The 21279-nt window shown below is 37.4% G+C and overlaps 2 protein-coding genes across 2 annotated transcripts in view; one reads left to right on the top strand and one right to left on the bottom strand.

The window, feature by feature from the left end:
• Positions 1 to 8494, top strand: part of SASS6 (spindle assembly 6 homolog (C. elegans)) — a 13663-nt gene extending 5169 nt beyond the window's left edge. The window contains exons 4-17 of the mRNA XM_010006656.1: positions 623 to 727; positions 1563 to 1734; positions 2601 to 2678; positions 3612 to 3731; positions 3836 to 4027; positions 4222 to 4416; positions 4797 to 4886; positions 4982 to 5161; positions 5745 to 5826; positions 6284 to 6393; positions 7232 to 7354; positions 7654 to 7742; positions 8215 to 8306; positions 8409 to 8494. Of these exons, the coding sequence (XP_010004958.1) occupies positions 623 to 727; positions 1563 to 1734; positions 2601 to 2678; positions 3612 to 3731; positions 3836 to 4027; positions 4222 to 4416; positions 4797 to 4886; positions 4982 to 5161; positions 5745 to 5826; positions 6284 to 6393; positions 7232 to 7354; positions 7654 to 7742; positions 8215 to 8306; positions 8409 to 8494 (1714 nt within the window). The remainder of the gene's footprint in view (positions 1 to 622; positions 728 to 1562; positions 1735 to 2600; positions 2679 to 3611; positions 3732 to 3835; positions 4028 to 4221; positions 4417 to 4796; positions 4887 to 4981; positions 5162 to 5744; positions 5827 to 6283; positions 6394 to 7231; positions 7355 to 7653; positions 7743 to 8214; positions 8307 to 8408) is intronic.
• Positions 8495 to 11168: 2674 nt separating this feature from the next.
• On the bottom strand, positions 11169 to 19171 carry HIAT1 (hippocampus abundant transcript 1). The gene is made up of 11 exons (XM_010006655.1): positions 19042 to 19171; positions 17822 to 17884; positions 16955 to 17082; positions 15764 to 15878; positions 14452 to 14670; positions 14060 to 14173; positions 13568 to 13639; positions 13050 to 13162; positions 12823 to 12920; positions 12052 to 12215; positions 11169 to 11657 (listed from the first exon to the last, which is right to left on the bottom strand). Exons 2-11 carry the CDS (start codon positions 17846 to 17848, stop codon positions 11451 to 11453), a joined length of 1257 nt encoding a protein of 418 aa, XP_010004957.1. The 5' UTR covers positions 17849 to 17884; positions 19042 to 19171; the 3' UTR covers positions 11169 to 11450.
• Positions 19172 to 21279: the final 2108 nt, after the last annotated feature.

Genomic DNA, 21279 nt, shown 5'->3' with positions numbered 1-21279 from the left:
TGTTTGGGGGGGGGGGGGAGGTTTCTTGGGTCTTTTTGTTTTGTTTGTTGGGGTTTTTTTGTTTTTAAAGAGAGATGTGATTAGTGTATGGATCAAAAGGCAATGGTAAAATAGCATTTTTAAATCAATATGTAGAAGTGCTTTGTTAAACAAGGTATGGCTTTGTTTGTATACTGTTGAATGTCTGTTTCTTGAGTTTACTGCCTCTGTGGTGAAGGTGCACAGTTAAATAAATGAGTAGGCAGATAAAGTTTTGGTAATGGCTGAGTCTCCTGTCATTATCCTTTGCTTCTTCTGTGTGCCTCTGTCCAATAACTGTACCATGCTGTGCTGTAAGGAAGATGTCTACTCAAAGGAGCACATTTGTTGTGCCACAATCACTTCTTTATTCCTTAGTGCAACCCTTTTGCAAGAACGCTAGAAATCAAAAATATCCTCTGGTGATTAGTATCCAAAGCATGATCGTGTTTCTTCTGTGTTCAGGATTGAAAGGAGCACTAGTGAACTTTCATGATGCGGTCAGAATCAGTTCATTGTACTAGTGTAAACAAAATGTTTTATAGGAAAGAAATTACACTTCTATACATTGTTAATATGATTTTTTTCCATTCTGTTTATATAGTTTAAAATCCCAGCAAGGTCTCTTGGTAGACTTCTCTGCTTTCCCACAAAAATTTATAGATCTGCTTCAGCAATGCATTCAGGAACAGAACAAAGATATCCCCAGGTAGGTAGTAAGTGAGTGCCATATTACTCTGAGTGTACGTGCTGAGTTCTTAAAATACTTGTCAGCCACTGAGATTGGGAAGAGATGGGCAATTTTACTTTCCTCTGGAGGTATCTGAGTATCTGTTGGTGTGTGTTACTGACAAAACCTGAAGTCTTGGGAGAACTGAACAGTGGAATTGATGTCTGGTAATGGTCCTTTTGTTGTTGTTGTTTCGTTTTTTGTGTTTAGCATTTTGATGCTAGAGGGCTAATCTGAATTCTGAATTTGATGGACCTTCACAGGAGAAGGCAAAATTAGGATGCATTCTGACAAGGATTTTTTATTCTTTTTTAAAATTAGGATGCATTCTGACAAGGATTTTTTTTTCTTCAGCATTTGGCAATTGAGATGTGAGGAGGGAGGCCTGAGGGCCACTCTCCCCTGTAGCGGCCTTTTCATGTGCTATTTTCAAATATATACTGCGGGCTATGATTTTTACTAAATCATAGGATGCCTAGAGGTCAGGATTCTGTTTTCCTTTCGAATTTGGTTACTAAGGCCTTACTTGGTTTTGGACTCCTAAGTCTAAGATGGGTTTCTGAAAACTTTACAAATAAACAAACTGATTAGTTTTGTGCATTTCTTGAGATAAGGTGCAAGCATTTTAGTCTATATTTGTTTGTAGTATTAACTACAACACAGGGATTGAATTTCATAGTTATTTTTCAATCAAAAACTGGACAAGTTTTTATTGTACATATAAAAGATATTTGAAGATAGCTCGTACGATCTACAGGTAGTCTCAAGAAAAGAAATATGCTAAACATTTTTTTTTCTTTTTTATTTTCCCTAGGTTTTTGCTGCAGTTAGTTTCTTCAGCATCTGTTCTAGATCACACACCTGTGTCTTTAAATGTAGTGGAGACCAACCCTTTTAAACATCTTACCCATCTCTCTCTCAAATTCCTACCCGGAAATGATGCAGAAATAAAGAAGTTTTTAGCCAGCTGTTTGAAATGCCTTAAGGTAAAATGGAGGCTTGTTAAGAGTGGCAACTAGGCTTTGATGCTGTGTACTTAGGTGTTTTTTTTCAATCATAATACTTCAAAAGTATGTACTAAATTATATGCTCTGGTTTGTTTTTTATTTTAAAACATGTCATGGCATATGCATATTTGGGTGCATATTATAAAACTAAATTGTTACTGTCACTACCACTACCAACATTACCTGTATATTGAGCCATGTGCTCTAATGGTGAGTGGCAGAAAATGGGGCACTGCAGACAGGCCGTGTGCAGCGTGCAGCTGTTGGTGTCCTGTGCTGATTGCCAGAGCAGCTGCAAAAGTGAAATCGTCTCTGTTCTGCACCTGGGTTTAGGAAAGCTTGTGTGTAACTCTACGGCTTTATGGACCTCAAAGGGCTAGTAGCTATAAATAGTCAGGTAAAATGCTCATGTTGATGCAGTTGGTTGTACACAAGGTTTTATTTAATGAGAAGCTAATGATCTGGTAGTATGACTCGTGTTTTCAGTTTCATAGCCTGGGATTTGTGTTTCCCCTTCTGTGTTGTCATGTTTGTAGCCACCTAATAAGTGAATCTAATAACATTAATTTACAGTATTTAAGTTGACTTGTTGTTCATGCAAGCACCTTGTAAACAACTCTTTATGCTAAGATAATGTTTCCTTGTATAAACTTGGTAAGAATTTAGTTCTGGGTTTTTACCTTGTGCGATAATGCCATTTCTTGAAAATGTATTAATTATATCATATTCAATATTAACTTTATTTAACAAAATGTGGTAGCTTTAGACAGGATATGCTGGTAAGATAGAAGCTAAATACTACTTGTATTTTTGGAGCTGAGGATTTTATGTCAATTTGTACATAGGAAGACAAAAAGATTTTGGAAGAAAAGCTTAGAAAAACTGAAGAGGATCTTACCAGACAACTGAGCTACACTCAACAGGTAATGTAAATTTTTTATTTTCCTGTTCTAAGTTGCACTTCTAACCCATAGAAAATGTACCTTCTTGTGTACTGTTTGGTTAGCCACTGCTTGGCCAAGATAATTGACTTCAGAGTGGATGAAAGTAGGTAGTCTGCTGTAGCGTTTCTTGAGAATAAGTAAAGCATGCAACTAAAGAATAAAATTAATTTCTTACAGTAGCAACAGAACAGAATTTTACTTTGTTTTGAACAGAAGTCTCTCTGTATATGCATACTCAAGTTATATACTAAATATATGGTAGTGTGAAGGTAAATATACTCTATGTATTCTATGAATGGTTGGAAATCCTTGTATTTGGAAAAATTGTGAAACCACCATAAATAAATCAGAAATCATGTTACTCTGCTACTTCTTAGTTTTTGCAGTCACCCCAGTAACGACTTGTTGTTTCAAGACGATAATTTGGGTCAACAGAATTATCACAGTAAATTTTTACTATAATGAAATAAAAAACTTCCATTAAAACTCCTATGGAGCTCTTTTGAAATGGAATACTTGTTTACCTCATCTTTGCAGTTTCAGTTGGAATTACTGGAATGTGTTTCCTAAATTGAAATGCAGAATTGCAAATCAAAAAGAGGAAAAGATGCTGCTGAAAACGTTGGGTTTTCTTCCCCTCTACTAGAGCACTTTGTGTTATAAGGGTGGGAAACACTACCAGGCTGTTTTTCCACTCTTAAATAGTGGTTGGAAGAACATACATTTGGGAATCAGGATTATTTATCCAGTGTCAGAAAGGTGCTTTTTAGATTCTCAGAGCCTTAGTTTCCTGTTTTCAGAATGAACAGGTGTTTTGGCATCTGGTGCTGAAATGTAGACTTCTTAATAATTCAGTGTCTTCTGTAAGAATATCAGAAACAAATAATTCAGTATTGAATATATCTTTAACAGAGCTTGTCAGAGAAGAGCCGAGAACTAGACAAACTGAAAAATGAGTGGACGTCAGTCACTACAGCTATAACAAACAAACACACACAGGAGCTGACAAATGAAAAGGAAAGAGCTCTGCAGGTATGGCAAGAGAAAAGAATTAACAATACTCATGGATCTGAATAGTTTCTAGGCTTAATTTTCAGATTGTTTGAAAACTAATTTCATTTCTTTGCTTCTCATAGGCACAAGCTCAGTACCAACAACAGCATGAACAACAGAAAAAGGAATTGGAAAATTTGCATCAAAAAAGTATTCAACAGTTGCAGAACAGGCTCTCAGAACTAGACATCATCAATAAGGATCTAACAGAAAGGAAATACAAAGGAGACTCCACAGTTAGAGAACTGAAAGCAAAGCTTTCTGGAATAGAAGATGTATGGCTTATTAATTTCTATTACCAAATTTACTAGTTTAAGCACTGCCTGCCTATGCATGTAATAGAAAACATAGCTTATTAAGTTTGTTCAGCTCCTCTGCATTCCAAGCTATGTTTACTATTCAGATATAGCTGTTAAAATTACTACTACAGGTTTATTTAAAAAAATAAAATTCCTTCCCAACATTCTAGGAATGTCAAAGAGCAAAGCAAGAGGTGTTGTCACTGCGTCGGGAGAACTCTACTCTGGATGCTGAATGTCATGAAAAAGAGAAACTCATTAATCAACTACAGACACGAGTTGCTGTTCTGGAACAAGAGATCAAAGATAAAGATCAACTAGTTATTAGGACTAAAGAAGTTTTAGATGCCACACAAGAACAAAAGGTTCCTTCAAGTTTCCAAATAATCCTTTCAAGCTTTGTAGAACCTTCTTAATTGCAGTCTAGAGATTAGCAGCTGATCAGTTTTATGAATACAGCAAGTAAACTTTCACATTTAGTTAAAGATTCTAAATTACAGCATCAGAAGTATACTGGATTCAGTTTTATAAATGATGCTGCTGTTTTAATGCTGTGGTACTGCAGGAAAGTTAGTGGTACTTCTTGTAAATAAAATAGAGATTGAGATCCTGTACAATTTGACTAAAAGCAAGGACTAATTTTTTGTAAGGATTAGTTCTCGAAGAGTTACTGATATTCTACTTAAAGTCTTAAGCGCTGTCTATCACATATCTTTATTATAATAATTTTAATATTCTTCTAAAGGTGATCCTGGAAGAGAGCACTGAGAAAAAACAAAATCAAATTGAAAAACTAGAGACAACAATTAAGTCACTGTCAGGTGAACTTCTTAAGGTTTGTTTGAACATGCCATTATCCTTAGGAAATTTCTTTCTTGTTTTTAGGTGTTTATTTTGAGAATATCTGATTTTTTTCTTTTTATTTCATAGGCTAATGAAATTATCAAGAAGTTACAAGGAGATTTGAAAACTCTAATGAGTAAATTAAAATTGAAAAATACAGTAACAATTCAACAAGAAAAACTATTGGCAGAGAAAGAAGAGAGACTTCAAAAAGAACAGAGAGAACTGCAGGAGATGGGACAATCTCTTCGAACCAAAGAGCAGGAGGTACTGTGAGAGGTTAACCTTCTGTCCTGTAAATGCTATTATTCTATGTAGTGTGTTGGGATTTATGGTTTTTGATTACAGTAATAAGGTCTTCAGTCTTTCTGTGAAACAGAATGTGCTCTATTACCTAGTTAACATACTCTAATGTGTAATCAACTTTATTTTTTTTTCATGTTAAAATTATTTGCTTAATCTACCCATATTAAAGAAAGCTAAAATTATTAGGAGTACAAAGCAATATAATGGATGAATCAACATCCTTTAGAGGGCATATTCATGTGAAAGTTGCTGAAGGAGGCAACAATGGGAACAGAGTGAACTTTTTCTTCCATGCACTATGTTCCCCTGCATAGAGTTCTTGCATTATTTAATCACAGAAAAATTAAGGATGGAAGCATTTCTGGCTGTCATCTTGTTGAAACCCTTGCTAAACATAGGGCTTATTTTAAAATAATTCTCATACTGTTTTTGTAAAAAGTGAGTTCAGACTTCTTTTATTTCCGAGATTTTAATCCTCATACTTTATTATAATTTTTCTTAGTTAATAGTAGCTCCTCATGGTGTTGTTATGGGAATATTTCAGGTTTGCAAGTTACAAGAACAGCTGGAAACTACAATACAAAAACTAGAAGAAAGTAAGCAGTTACTGAAAACCAATGAAAACGGTAGGTTTATACAGTTCCATCTCTCCCTCTGTAAAAGGGTGTGGTGATCTGGCTGCTGCTGAAAAAGAATAGAAGCAACTGTGTTGCTTTACCTGTGTTCTTGATTTGCAAAGAGCTGCAATGAGTATTGTTTATGGGAAATAAGCTGCTCTCTGTAGTGGGAATGCAACAGGCTAGAGCTGCAAGTGGAGACTTCCTTTGTAGTTGGTGCTTATGGTTGCTTGGAATAGTGTGCATGCCAGGGGACAAGGCTAGAGGAAGGAACAAAATAGAGGTGGGGGAATCTTGAACAAAAAGGCTTTTCCTAAGACTAGGACTTCTAATAATCCTTGAGCTTTAGAAGGAAAAATAAGTTTGTTGAGCTGCCACTTTATTTAGGACGGGCTACTTTCTTTTTTAAGAGCTTGTGAGAGGTAGGAAGTGAGCTTCACTTTTTTTTGTTTTTTCCTCTCTTCAGTAATCACATGGTTAAACAAACAGCTGAATGAAACTCAGATGGGCAAGAAGCTGGAGACTTCTCCCAGTATACATGGTGCTGGTAGGACTGCCATTTCACCCCATGGCATGGTAAGATACATACATAAATAAAATGGTTATGATGTAGTCATTGTTTCCTGAAAGCACGTCCTTGAAAGAAAGAAAGAAAGAAAGAAAGAAAGAAAGAGAGAAAAAACAAAAAGCTTTCATCTTCTTTGGGCCCTATAGTATTGTTTTGTTGGGGTTTTTTTTAATACCATAGTACTCTGTTGGCTGCTACTTTATACCCTGTCTTTCAAATTGAGAATTTTCTAAGCTCCCATTTATTGAAATACAGACACCAATGCAAAATGAGCTTGGAAAAGATGAATTGCAGGGTGAAGGGGGGTAAAAAAAGGCTGCGTTTTTGTGTTGTGAGGTTAACTTACATACTATCTTTGTATAGGTTGAAAAAGAAAGTGTAATATTTGAATACTCTTACTAATGGTATTTGGAAACAGGAAAATAAGGGTTAAGAAACATGATGTGCTTTGTTAAATAAACACCACAGCTTGCTGGTTCTTACTCTTGGTTGTCCCTGTGTGTAGAGAAGTCTATTGGCTTATTCATGCAGAGATCTCTGGTTTATAGCTACATTTTATTTAATGTATTAATCAATTGCAGGGTGTGAAGCTTATTATGAGTGTATAATTATTGCTAAAAGCTTACAATTATTGCTAATATAATTAGCTAAGAATGCTCAACTTGTCTAACTTTTAACAAATTACAAGTTTTAATTACAAATATGAATCTTGGAAAAGTGTTTTCTACCCATCATGGAGACTCAAATGAGGGTTAGCTTTGTAATTGTGGTTAGTAGTTAATTTTGGCATTTTGCACTTCAAGAATTGTTTTGTTCCTTTATGGATGTATTATATTTCTCTTACAGCCTGACCGACCATCCTTTCCCAGCTTAGGACTGAATCATCCCATTTCTCCTCTCTATGCCTTCCAGAACTTTCCAGAACCAGCACATCATAAAACCATCAGCTCACAATGTCCAGTACCAAAGGTAAGCACTTTGATACCTCTGCTTGGCTAAGAATGTGATAGCATAAAATATCAAAGCTTGAATTTTTCTCTTAAGTACATAAATATTTTCTGTATAACTCCCCATCTTGCATATTAACATGATTAGTGGTAACTAATGCTTGGTTTTAGTTTGCTTACTTGTGCCTGCTTTGCTGCACAGAAGTGCTATGTGAGTTACAGAAACATGAATCCCTGAAAAGCTGACTCTGCATATGCTCACTGGTGGACCATCATCTCTGGAGTAGCTCTCTTTAACTTGCAACTCTCCTGTTTCTGCAGGTTCAGTTTAACACACAGCCTTCTAAAATGAATCCATGTTCAGAGGTTCAGACAGTAGCTGCAACGAGTCATCCAGCAAATAAAGAGAAGTAAGTGTAATTTACTGCAGTTTTAGTGGGGCTTTTTAAAAAATACAATTTTTATAAAGCCATTTGTCTTCTCTGTGTTCAGAACTGAAGAAAATATTTCTAGTACCAAGCTAGTTCTGTGATCTGCTGTTCTCCATCAACATGGTAATGGATTTTTAAGCTGTGGCAGACTTAAATTGGTTGATAAGCATGGTTTGTAGATAACAAAGGAAGATTCATGCTTTCAGGAGTGGGTCCCAAGGAACAAAAGTTCATTCTCCCTCCTGGTGACAGATCTATGGCTATCAGGCGATGGGGTAGTCAAAAAATTACTTCTACACTGTTCTCAGTGATGGTTTACCTTTACATCATGAAGTTCATAGGAACACAGTTCAAGTTAAGATTTTTCTTAATAAGCCTGTATCCACACTTGTTAATGCACTGCTAACTAACTGCCTTTGATTATAATTTTAATTCTACTTTTTCTTTTTAGTGGTGATAATTTGGGCCTGGAATCAAAGTATTTAAAGAAAAAAGATGACAGCATTCCTTTAAGAGGGCTTAGTCAAAATACACTCAGCTCAGGTATGTATGGAAATTGTAAGCCAAGACCTTAGTTGAAATGTACTTAAAGGGCCATAGTAATTATGGTTCTATGAACAGCCTCTTGCTTCTGCTAATCTACAGAGTACCTGAAACCATACGTGCCAACCAAAGCCCAGCCGGCACCACGAGCTGCAGGAACACCAGCCTCCGCTTATTTTCCTGGATAGAAGACAGAGTTCTTAAGGTAAAAGCCCTCTTTTTTTTAACCATCTGGGGGGTTTGGATGTCTTGTAATCACATATTTGTAAAGTAGCAATGTCAGATTTTCTAAGCCTGAGTTTGTTTTCTTTGAGAAAGAGATGGTTACTTACTCGGATTACACTTCAGGATACTTGAGCCTAAAGATAAAGCTTTAAACAGCTGCGGCCTTAGGGGGAACAATACTAGTTTAGTCACTGGGACTGTGGAGAGTTTTCTCGTATTATACTGGAGACCTTGTACTCTTCCTAAAAACCCACTGAAGCACTTTTTTGTCGCTTCCCCTAGCAAGTGTGCTCTGTAACAGGTGAAATGTGCACTCCATCATTCTCTGAGGGAGAACATTTATCTGTGAATGCTTTTCTTGATGCCTTTCTTGGAAAGGCTGATGCAAATAGAAAATGCTGGAGAACAGGGTCATGCTGTCAATTTTAATTATGTTCAATTATGCTAAGGTAGCAGGACTGCCTCACTAATGCTTTCTTACAGTTTTAATTTTCAAAGCCTGCTTAATTGTGGAACTAGCTTATTTGAATTGCACATGGATTTACAAATATATTTAACATTAAAGATGCTAAATTACTTCACTGGGTATAAAAATCATAACTTAAAATTCTCACTCTTGGTTACCCAAGCTTTTCCATTGATCTGTCAGCATTATATTCTAGAGGCCACCATGCATGAAGCATTATGAGGTGAAGTACCCAAACAGTTAGCTGTTGAAAGTATCATGTCGAAAAGCTGCTTATTTTCACGAATCATACCTAAATTTCTGCAGAGTCTCACAGTTGTAAAGGTAACTCTGTCTAATACTCTGCTTTAGGTGGACTGAGTTGATTCAGCTTGTTCTGCTACCTGGGCTCAAATGCTACAATTGCGTAACAGCTTCATTCTGTGCCATCTCTATGGGGACATTGACTAAAAGGACTGGCCTGCAAGTATTTGTAACATACAACATACACTTTTATACTTATTTTTATATTTTATACCTTTAACCTTAGTTATTTAAGAGCATCCAGAGGATTGTATATTTAAGGGGTTTGTTTTGTGGTGCAGAGTGTGTATATTTGTTTATAAATTAGCACCACATTAATGTATATTCACTTTTTTAGCATGTCTTTAAGTTTCAAATGAAATATTAAATTTTTTTTCACAAAAAACTCTTGATTAGTAATGTTTTAAGAGTACTAAACCAACACCCCCTGTACCAACATGACAAGATGAGGTAAGTGCTAGACCAGTACTATTTTGTTCACCTTACCTTCCTCTGGAGTTTTTCCCCATGCCCAGCCGTGCTACAGGACCAGCACTGAGATGCAGCACCATCCCCAGGTGGCAGCTGGCCCCTTCTAAGGTCTGTGCTTATGCTGCTATTGCTAGTTAAGTTGTAATAGGAGCAAAGTGATGAGCATCTATCTGGTCTGGTTCTCTTGCAGTATACATGGGGTGCTATCAAACAGGAAGCTGGTAATTAAAATGCAGTAGATGTCCAGGATCTGCCAGTCCTGTTATAATCTATAATGAAACTGGGGTGGGCCTGTGCAGACACCACTGGTGCTGCAGTGTCATGTGGGCTCTTTCTTGGAGCCTGTGTCTCTGTTGCCATAGTGTTCCATTAGAGCCCAGGAAGCAGCCAGCCCTGCTGCTGAACAGAGGGAGAGCATCAACATCCCAAAGGCTCCTGCCCAAACAGGTAAAACACAGTGTGTGTTTTCCCACCTGCTGAAGTAAAGACATATACACTATAGAATTTCAATTGAGGTTTTAAGAGACATTTAACAATTATTTAAAAATTCATTAAAATATTCAACTTTATTAACAGTATATTTACATACTTTTTTTTTCCTGCTGTTGGTCAACCATGGTGAATGTTCAAAGGTAAAAAAGCATTAAGCAATAACCACAAGATGAAAACATTTTAAACCTATACAATACTTTATACACAAATTTATACAAAGGAACACTTAAATAATACAACTGGACACAAAAATATACACTTTTAGAGAAATTCACATCAGTAATTGTATAAAGCTTTCTTCTGTACTAAGGGTCCTGAAAATTTAGGACTAAAACATTAGCTCTGTAATGCAAAAGGGTTATTTGTGACAGTCCTCAAAGGCCACAATATAGCACACGGACATATTCAAGGCTATCAGCTTATAGTTCAGTCTGTATTCAAGTTTTGAGGTCCTTTATATGATTATGCAAACATCAGAAATATAGTGGTATCATAAACGGTACTTAGAAAAGCAGAGTTTTAGAGCCAGTATTAAACTTTTAGGCTCAAAACGCCCACTTCATCTTTAAACAAGTGTTTGACACTACCGTTTAATTAAAAAATAGAAAGAGTAAATGCACTTACATAAAAAATAACTTTTACTGTTCAGCAAGCGTGCTTATGTGATTTTTATCTTAGTACAAACTTAAAAAAAAAATTGCCTTATGACTTCTTAAATAAATGATACCAACTTACCTTCTCCCCACTCGAGAACATTTATATTAAGGCTTTTAAATCAATCTGACCCAAGATTTTACAACATTAAAATGAATGGGTCCACATGGATGCTAGAATGTCTCATTGAGACGTAGCATGACTAGAATTAAAGCTCACCACCTTAAGGAAAGGGAAAGACACATGCTCATGCCTGGTTTCTATTTTTTTTTGTCTCTGAACTAGAATGTGAAGTTTAGTTGTAACAGTATTTCATGGCAAGAGACGAGTACGTAACAGTTCATTTTGAAAAGCAAATTATTAACTCAATGGCAACATCTTTGGAGAAACTTCTTTTTTTTTAAATTCCTACAGGTTTCATGCAGAGAGATACTTCTTAAGATTACCTTAAGAAATTACGTTTGATGGAACTGGAATGTGTTTCCCAAACTGCTGATGAAAAAAAAGAAGTCTAAAAGATCTTCCTGGATTTGTCATACATTTGTATCTTGCAGTAATGGTTCTTTAGCTTCACCAGGAGCTTGTGGACTGTGGGGATGGCCATGGCTGCCACAGTGCTTCTTCCAGTTGCTGGATCGTAAGTTTAGGTTTGTGTGTTCAGGAATAAACAAGGCAACAAGTAGTGCCAGCAGCACAGAGCATGCTCCAAATAAGAATGGGGGTCCAGGAATTATAGAATTCTGAAACCAACAGACACACCACAAAGTATTAATGAACCTTTAGACACATGTTAACAGACTATTTACTATTAACTATTTGCAAGTTCTTGCTGTTCAGTTTTCTCAACAAATTAATATGTATTGGGAACTAAAAAAATACAGAGAGCTTCATTAATAGACTAAATGGTGACAAAACAAGAATGTACAGCATGTGAAAGGTAATTACAATGTCAGGGAGATGAGAAGAACAGGATGCTGTAGTTATTAGTCCATCCTTCTCTCAATCTCTCCCTTTACCAGGGTCATCAGTTGTATATCTGTGAAGGTTACAGTAATAAAATGTAACACAGCATCATACTCAACTGATGGGCACATGATCCCTTCCTAATACCTATTATTAAATTAATAAGAATACCTGTTGTAAATGGTACTGTGTGACCTCACTGCCTCCTGATGGGGTCTCAGGCATGGGGAGTTCATTCAGTTCAACGTGGAAAATATAGAATATGAAACCATAAAGTGCTGGTCCCAAACCATTACACAGTCCTCGAATTCCTGTTATCATCCCTTGAACAACACCTGAGAAAAGTAAAATACACTTATTTATATGTATGTAATTTTAAATGGATTATGAACAGAGCAGTAAGACTTCATTCACTTCACCTTCGAACTGATGCAAGCAGAAAAGCTTATCTAAAATGGTGTTGTACTAGGGGTAGCAATAAACAAGGGATGCCAAAAAGTTGTCATTATGATATATTCTGTGTTCCACCTCCCTTTAGGTACAAAGTAGGACTTCCCATACCTGCTCATTCAGAGACCAGAATATAAACAATGTCCCTGCCTTCACTGTCTAACAGAGAAAGCACTGCATCCAGTCTGGACAGCTAAGCAAACTTCTGTCAGAAGTGAGGAAAGTAAACAGCATATCAAGGTTGCTAAATACTTTGCCATGGTTGGGACCTGTTGAATGTTTTCCCTTTGTGCTAGAAGAATGTGACAGGCATATTATTACAACTCCCAATAGTTAACTGGGATTTTAACAATTTTGCAACCTCTGCCGAGGGCTGCTCTCTGCCAAGATTCAGGCTGACTGACTTAGCACTATGATGACCCCCTGACATGTCTGTCTTCACAGCATTATTTTTTTTTCACTAGAATTCAGTGTATTAGGACAAAAACCTACCCTGTTGGTCAGCATCAGCAGTTCGTGAAACCAGGGCGCTGACAGCTGGGAAAGTAATACTGGACATGGCTGCCACAGCGCCGGCTGCCCACATCATCCTGAAACAACACAGGCCCCAGGTCACTGCTCTGCAGCAGCACAGACATGCATACAGACACCTGCATACATGCCTTGGATAAAGGATAAAATGCAGAAAAATACCAGATATTAAAATAAAATGTACATACCATGGTTCTGATCCAAAGCCGTACCACGCAAGTTGTAGTATTTGGAATCCTAGGCCCAGGAGGATGGTGTTTTTATTTCCAATGGATCGCATGAGTAAACTCAAAACTATTGTCTGGTGGGGGGGGAGGTTTAAAAACATTAATTTCTTTAAAATAAAATAAAAACAGCATTTTGTACTAAACATTAAATACATGCAAATAAAATATTTCAAAAAAGCAAGTAAGTCTCCAAAAGCAGTACTGGCCAAGTATTCAGGAGCCTGTACCAAAAAAATTAGCAAGCAACCACTTAGCAGTAATTATGGACAAACCGTCACCCCCTCTTTGATTCACAAAGGATGTAGTTTTTCCAACACTTTGGATATTCATGTGTTTTCATTAAGTTACAGCAAGAGTGTTAATCGATTGTTAGAGACTTAGAGAAAGCTACAGAAAAGGGGAGTCACATTTCTAGAACCACAGTGTTAAGGAGCTCTTTTTAAGTTACCAGATCAGTGAAATGCACGGCAATAACTGACCTGTGCAACAATGGAAAGAATCCCAAGGACTGCTATAAATGCTGCAACACTTTCAGATGAAAATCCCATTATCTATATTAAAAAAGACAACTTCATTATTAAGTGTAAACTGTATCATGATGTCACACACATCACTGGGGAAACTCACAATGCAGAAGACCAGAATTTTTCATTAAATCAAGCTAAGTATACAAAAATAAAGGGGCATTTGTAGAAAACAAATAAATGGTTCCCCTCAAAAAAACTTAACAGTCAATTTTGTAGTACAATAATAATGCAGGTATTTATTTACAAAAATAGGAGAAATTCATCACCCCCTCAATTCATCTTTTTGTCTCTAAAAAGAGAAAAAACCAGAACAGCAAGATTTAAATAGCTGCTGGAAGCTTTTAAATCATCCTAGTTATCTGCACTTTTTGTATTAACTCAGCAATACTAAAAAACTTTCCTATACATTTAGTTTTGCTCAAATCCATATAAAAATGTTGTTACCTGTCTGAGGTATAGGAAGAAGCTGGAATATTGTCCTGCCTCTGGGAGGTAGGAAAGAAAGACTGTTATGCAGATTAGCAGCACAATCGAGTCCTGGCCGACTTTCTTCAGTGACTATGGCAAGAAAAATGTATTATAAAACATTTCATCTTCAGAAAAGCATACCTGGCAAGAATCTGAAAAGCCTGTCAATTAATGAAGCTATTATGTGGTACCACCAAAACATTCCATGCATGTTTAGCAAGATCTTTGGCAAGAGCAAAGCAGAGTTAAACTTGAAAAAGAAGCAGGCTTTGTTTTTCAAACATGAAACATAGTAAGCTCTGTCTCTTCCCCATCTCAAAAGCTCAACGTTTACAAATAACAAAATATTGCATATTTAAATAGCTTACTGCAAAAGGGTCAGCCTGTTCCCATGAAATGGGTGCTCCCCAGGACGCTGGCCTCATCTTCTCTGGCAGTGACTCTGGTACAGCAACAAGGATAAAACAGATGTCCAACAAGGCTATTGCTGTAGCCAGGACCACAACCAAGCTGTCTCCATAGACTCGACCAAGGTAGGCACCAATAGCAGGGCTGGTAACTAAACTTGCTGCAAAGGTTGCTGAGACCTGGAACAAATAACAGCTGGTGAGATTTTCCATTATATAAGTCAGCAGTATGGTAACTTCTCCTTATGTTCAGAACCAAACCATTTCAATTGGGTAGTGATTAAGTAACCTTTTTCTGTGTCTATGTGGTAGCAGCTGTGTATTTCAGACAGCCAACATTTTTCAAGAAAAACAACTGTTTGTAATAACTGGACAGTAATGCAACACTCACTCTTGCATATACTGACCCACTTAGGTTTCATTAACTATACAGTCTGCTGGTAGCTCTGGGAAATGGTGAGCTGTACTTATCTTTGTATTACTGCAATATGCAATGCCTGTTAAGAAAAATATCACATGTATCAAGGGCATATTCTGTTGTAATGAGTTACTCCAACACACTACAACACAGCTTCAGAAAGCAGACTTCAGTTACCCAGCTGCCCTTGTTGTGAAAGGTGTTAACTTTAAAACTGAAAGAACTTCCTCAATAAATCTCAATCCCTGATGTGTACATGCAGAATAAAACTATTCAGTTCTATATCCATTGCTTTTTGGCTCTTCCTCCTGAATGTGATAATGGATTCTTTAACTTGAATGCAACAAATAATTCTGCTAATCGGAATACACGGGGCTGTGGAGGCTCCTGGGATCTGGCAGGCTATTGGGAGATAATGGACATGAGCTGCAAGACCTTAAGTCAGACAAGTTACTCAGCTGCATTTGTTCTGAAGTGCAGCAGCACGACCAGAGACTTGAGCAGGAGGAGCCAAGATACAGTAGAACAGCAGTTTCAAAATAACCAGGAACCAAAGGTTAGATTTTTTAAAAGATAACAGAGTAGCACCAGTGTGAGAAACAACAGTGGAATAGACTAAAGCCCTTCAAAATTACGTCACTAACAGGACAGCTTTTAACACAGTTGTATTTTGTTTAAGTTAGAAGCAGAATATTCAAAAGATGCAGGACTGGATGACAGGAACAATTAAATAAGAAAAACTCCAAACTAAAACCAACTTGCCAGACAAGAAACAAAAATACAATTTTGAAAAACTTTCCTCACTGAAGCGTTTAGTACTGAATGGCACAGGAACAGAGCCAAAACAATACATACCAAACCATAGGCCATGCTTCTTTCATGTTCTTGGGTGATGTCTGCTACATATGCAAAAACCACAGAAAATGTCACTGCAAAAACTCCAGAGACTGAGATGACAGCAAAGTACCACCTAGGAATATTGTCAAAAATTAGAACAGCTAAACAGAAACAAAAAGTCTCTCTACAATCCAAGTACAGTTCAACAGTAAATCACATTGTCCAATTTGTCCTGCCAAGTATTAAGATAAACCTGGATAAAGCCAGTGTGAACATGTCTCGATCCAGTTGTGTAATTTCTCCCTAGCCCATCAAGTACCAAGACCAACATCATCATTTTCTAACATCTGCAAAAAGCTTCTGTGATTCATTACTTCTAGGAAACAAGGTGTTGAACTAACTTTGACTGCAACCCAAAGCAGGATAGGAATTTCAGCATTTTGAGAATCTGGTCATTGTGAGGGCTCAACATTATCCTTTACGCTATGGACACTAGCACTTGTGATTTGAAACATTAATCTACACCTACAAACAAGCTGCTTCACAGAAAAGGGATGAAGAACTCATGAACAACCTGTGTGACTGGAAGGAAAACTGAAAATGCTCACCTGACCAGCTGGCTCTGCCCTGCACCAGTGCAGTCTGTAATTTCAGCTACACCCTCAGGTACAGCACACAGGCAGTCCAACAACACACTGTTCTGACTCATGCACTACCTGGGAAACATTTGTGCCAGCTAAGAGCTTACTAACTTGCACACAGCATGAAAGCTGGTGGGTTTTAAAACAACTTGAGAAACGAAAGCATAAAACTGCGTTAACATTTAAGGTTACAAACAGTTACTTTGTACACTCGCTAGCATTGGGTAAGGCTTTCATTTCTGCATAATTGGTTAGTGTTTTGAGTCATGTCCACAATAAAGACTTGCAGTTTACTGGGTATCATTCCAGCATCTTTTGCAAATGGGCTGAGGTAGGAAGTGGGGCCTACAGCACAGAGCTCAGAAACAGCAGCTCTGAAATTCTGACCAAGGCTTTTGGCCTCATGGCAGCTACTTCAGTTTGACTCTGTTCTCCCAACTTTGCACTGAAGTAACACGAAAGCCTCAGCCTTCCACTGAGCACAACCAGTATTTTATCAACAGTGCTACAAACATGTATATCAACCTTGACTAGAAACAGCAAATCCAGCATGCAAGAATTTACTAACCATGGGCTGATCTTCATTAGTGGTATTGGTGCACAGGTGAAAAATACTGTTAGCAGCAAGAAGGACTTTCGTCCCCACACATCAGACAGGGCACCTATGAGTGGGGCGCTGAGGAATGATAATAAGCCCTAAATGAAAAAAACACAAAACCATTTAAGTTAAGAACTACAGTAGAATACATTAGAATCATGACAGCTCATCATACTACAACCTGGTTGCAGGCTGGACTCTATTTATTAAAGTTGATGATTACAGTGCAATGCATCAAAGGTGGTATGGTCAAGCATTACTCATCTAGTCCATGTCTGGTTACGTAAAATTTGAGATTTATTATCTCAGAGCTACACAAAATTCAAAATGCAGATGGACCAGTCATACTAGCAGTTTTATGAATGGTGTTTTATAGTTTTATATACTTACCATTCAGGTAAATATATGTAATTGAAAATACCCTACTGGAGCAACAAGCTCCAAGTAAACTCACAAATTTTAACACCGCATGTTTCACTTGGGATTAGTCAATTACCTTTTTATTTGCTGAACCCAAACAGCAGATACAGACCAAGCAGTATCTTACTTAAAGTAAACTGATGCCTATTTGCTTTTCAGCAATAATTTGTCCCGTTGTATTTATACTGTGAATGCTATATTAAAAAAATCTCAGTAATGTTTCTCTTGATTGGCATTAATTTCTATATTCCTCCCCCCACACACTTTAAATTTTACTCCCTCCTCCTCCTCCTCAGCAACAAGAGAAATCACAGGGTGACTGGACAGTCGTGAATAGAGGTAAAGGAAACAGAAAAACAAACAGCACACATAAAAGCCAACATCTTGAAAACTAGTGATTAACTTTTGCCACCTTACCTTTACTCCTTGAATTAGACCATTCATTAGAAATGTATGTTTTGGGAAGGTTTCATGCAAAACCTGGAGAACAAATATAAACACTGTCATTTACACAATATTAACTATAAATATTGCTCATGATGCATCCAACTTTTACAGTGAGACACTCACCCACAGCAGTTTTATATTTTCATAAAGTATAGAAAAAGAAAAAAAGACACCCCACAAATAATCTATTTAATCTTTAATTAACATGGAAAATTCTTTGTTATTTTAGCTTTACTAGATAAAGCTTTACTCAGTTCTCTTAGGACTTTGGGAAGGATTCATGTCACCAAACTTCATTGCCTGAAATCTAAACTGACCACAGGGAACCTAGAAAATTATCTCAGATCAGACTCCCCACATGTTACTGTGTCAACTGCAGGGGACTGGGGAGAGAGACATCATCATTCTGAAGCCCCTCTCCATTGGGAGAGCAGAGCCTAGATACACAGGTTAAACAGGCACCTCTCTCAGCCCGACCTGTGCTATGTGGGATGGATTCCACTCAGTGACCAACGTGCAGTTTATATCCAAGAGACTGTTCAGGGTTAAGACCAACTTACAGAGCTGCAACAAGACTGCATTTTAGGTGGAAATTGCTTGGAGATCTTTAAGCCTTTGCTCCTTTTAGTTTGTAAGCACGTGTCACTCTCAAAAGATTAAATCCAAATGGAAAGCAACCAGCTACATTAGAAAATTATTTGGTACAAACACGGTAGTATGACTGTCTCACTAATCACAGGGCAGCTCTGACTGGTGTAACAGGGCCTCCACATTGAAGCTTCCATTTAAAGCACAGCCATGTCAGCAAAGATCTCTCTACCTACACACACTTGAATAATTTTACCCAATTTCAAGTGTATTTTTGTCTTCCTATTTGTAATGTGCCAACTTTTTGTAGTATCTTGAAAGACATGATCATTTCATTACTGTCTTACTGGTTTCAAATCAGAAAATATTTACATGTAAGCTTGAGCACAAGCAGCCTTGCACATGAACAGCTATGCTGCACCACTGCCACCGCTTTAATGAAATAATTCTAATTCCTGATTCCAAGTAAAAATACAAAACTTTTAACTTGCACAACAGAGCAGCTCAATGGTATGTAACTTTAATTCAGAGAATGTTCAATGCCTTTGGAGTAACTGCCCAATCTCCCATTCAGAGAGAAAAAGTGTAGGCATGTCACTTACCACCAGAGTAGGTGCTGTCAAGAGTCCCCAAGCAAAAAACTCCAGGAAGATGACTATAACAGCATGGTAGACACTAGGTGAACCTATTCCTTGAGGCTAAAACAAGAAAAAACAGGTGAGTGAAATATCTTACAATCTATCATAGTCATGAGACCTGCATCTAAACACTATAAACAGAAGTATTAAGAAATGAAACAGGACTCAAAACATCGGAACATAGTTACTCAAGCTAACTGGTATTGAGTGAAATTCCTTTTTAGCCCTTTTGCTGCCGACAGCATGAAGTGTATTAATCCTCTGCAGAATACAAAGTGCACTCCCATCTCAAATTAAAAAATAAACCACTTATACTGCCAGTCTGGGAAGCAAGAAAGATTCAAAAGTAAGGAACTTCAAACTATTTAATCATTTGGTATAATCAGAAGTAGTTTTTGAGAACAAAAAGAGCATGGGAGGGACAACCTGCTCAACTCATATACCCTGTAAATGTATCCTGTCCAACAACATGCCACAGCTCCTCATTTGCAAATTGAGGAAACAGAGCATTAATTATTTTCACATGAAGGTAGTATGAATAACTCATCAGACATCTCATGCATTCTTTAAGCTTAGAAGTTCTGCCTTAACATCTACTTTCCCAGCTTTGTGTGAAGGTTATTAACAGTGGCACTGATTTGGTTATACAGAGCACTTCTAATGAGCAAACACACACAGGCCAAGGCCCTCAGCTGCTTCTCAAGAAGGCTCAGGGGGCTCTTATCAAGCTGTATAAAAATCTGATGGGAGGGACTAAAGATGACACAGCCAGACTCTTCTCAGAGGCATGAGTGACAGGACTGGAGACTCACACTGAAATACAGGAAATTCTACTTAAAGCTTGAACATAACAAACCCCTGGAAAGAGGCTGCACAGTGAGGTTGTGGAATCTCCATCCCCCAAACCTGACTGGACACAGCCCTGAGCAAACTCTTCCAGCTGATGCTGTTTGGGGGAAGAGAGTGAGCAGCTGGATTAGAGACTTTTGGAGATGTTTTTCAACCTCAAATACTACACTATTTTAGGTGTCATTTGGTAATACTAGAATCTTTCTTTTATTACAAGATTTATGCAAGTCATACCTAGCTTTTCTTTACAGATTCCAGTATTTTCAACACAGAGAAAAAATAAATAAATTAATTTTTTAGCAACTGTAGGAAATAAATACAGAAAACCACACTGGCCACTCCTATTACTAGAAAGGATAATAATTTCAAAAGTAACCATATCAGTATGCATATGGTGAGCTACAGAAGTACCTTAGACCTGTGCTATTCTTCTTTCCCAAGTCCTCTTCAGTAAATACAGACAGATCATCCAGATATTCCTGCTATTTTTTCAGCCTGTTCTCTTAAGGAGGTAAAATAACAGTCTTTATAGATGCGAAGTGGCTATAATTATCTTCACTTCCCACAGTTCCTTTCCTTTTCCACCCAGAACCCTTATTTTAGTTTAGGATAAAAAATTTATCCAGCTCTGCACAAACGGTAACAATCTCAGTCTCATACAGAAAATCAGGTTCATTCTCATAGTCTCCAGATTCCTGTCAAGTTACTGGCTCAGGACCCCCCAAAGGTATTAAAGGCTATGAGGCAGGAGTCACACATCATCCCTGTTCCTCCAAGCACTAGGGCGCAAAAGCACCTCCATTCTGTTCACATACAACAAACAAACTCAACATTAATCTGTGTCTACACTGCCATCCAGTTCTGGCGAGCTACTCAGAGATCACACACAAACCAAACCAGCAGAATGAAACTAGTGGCTGTTCTGCACAGCTAAACGGTCAGTGATTTCAGCAGCATACAAGCAGGTGAATGCTCTGCCATGTAATACAGCCCTAAGAACCTAATCAGATGTTTCCATCACATTGACAGAAACAAACAGAAGTAACATTCAGATCACTAGGGTTAAACTTCCTTGCTTTCCTGTAGCTAATGCTCACTTATCACAGGCACTGTTCTTTGTTCTTATTTATATAAAAAAAAAGTAATGTCATTACCTCTATTGCTACTTTTAAAGATGGTTCTGACTATAAAGTAGAAAAATACTCCTGAGGCAGAAGAAATAGGGAAGGATATTAGTAACTAGTTACATTACAATCCATTAAGATATATTATATACATTCAATCCACAAAACTCAAGCACTGATCTGCTGTACCCTCCTAGCCCAACGTGTACAGTGAAGGCGCAGGCTATTC

This window comes from Chaetura pelagica, unplaced genomic scaffold, assembly GCF_000747805.2.
Source record: "Chaetura pelagica isolate M959 unplaced genomic scaffold, ChaPel_1.0 scaffold69, whole genome shotgun sequence".
In the NCBI taxonomy this organism is placed as follows: domain Eukaryota; kingdom Metazoa; phylum Chordata; class Aves; order Apodiformes; family Apodidae; genus Chaetura; species Chaetura pelagica.
Note: the sequence above shows the minus strand (reverse complement) of the source record. Positions and strands in the feature narration are given on the sequence as shown.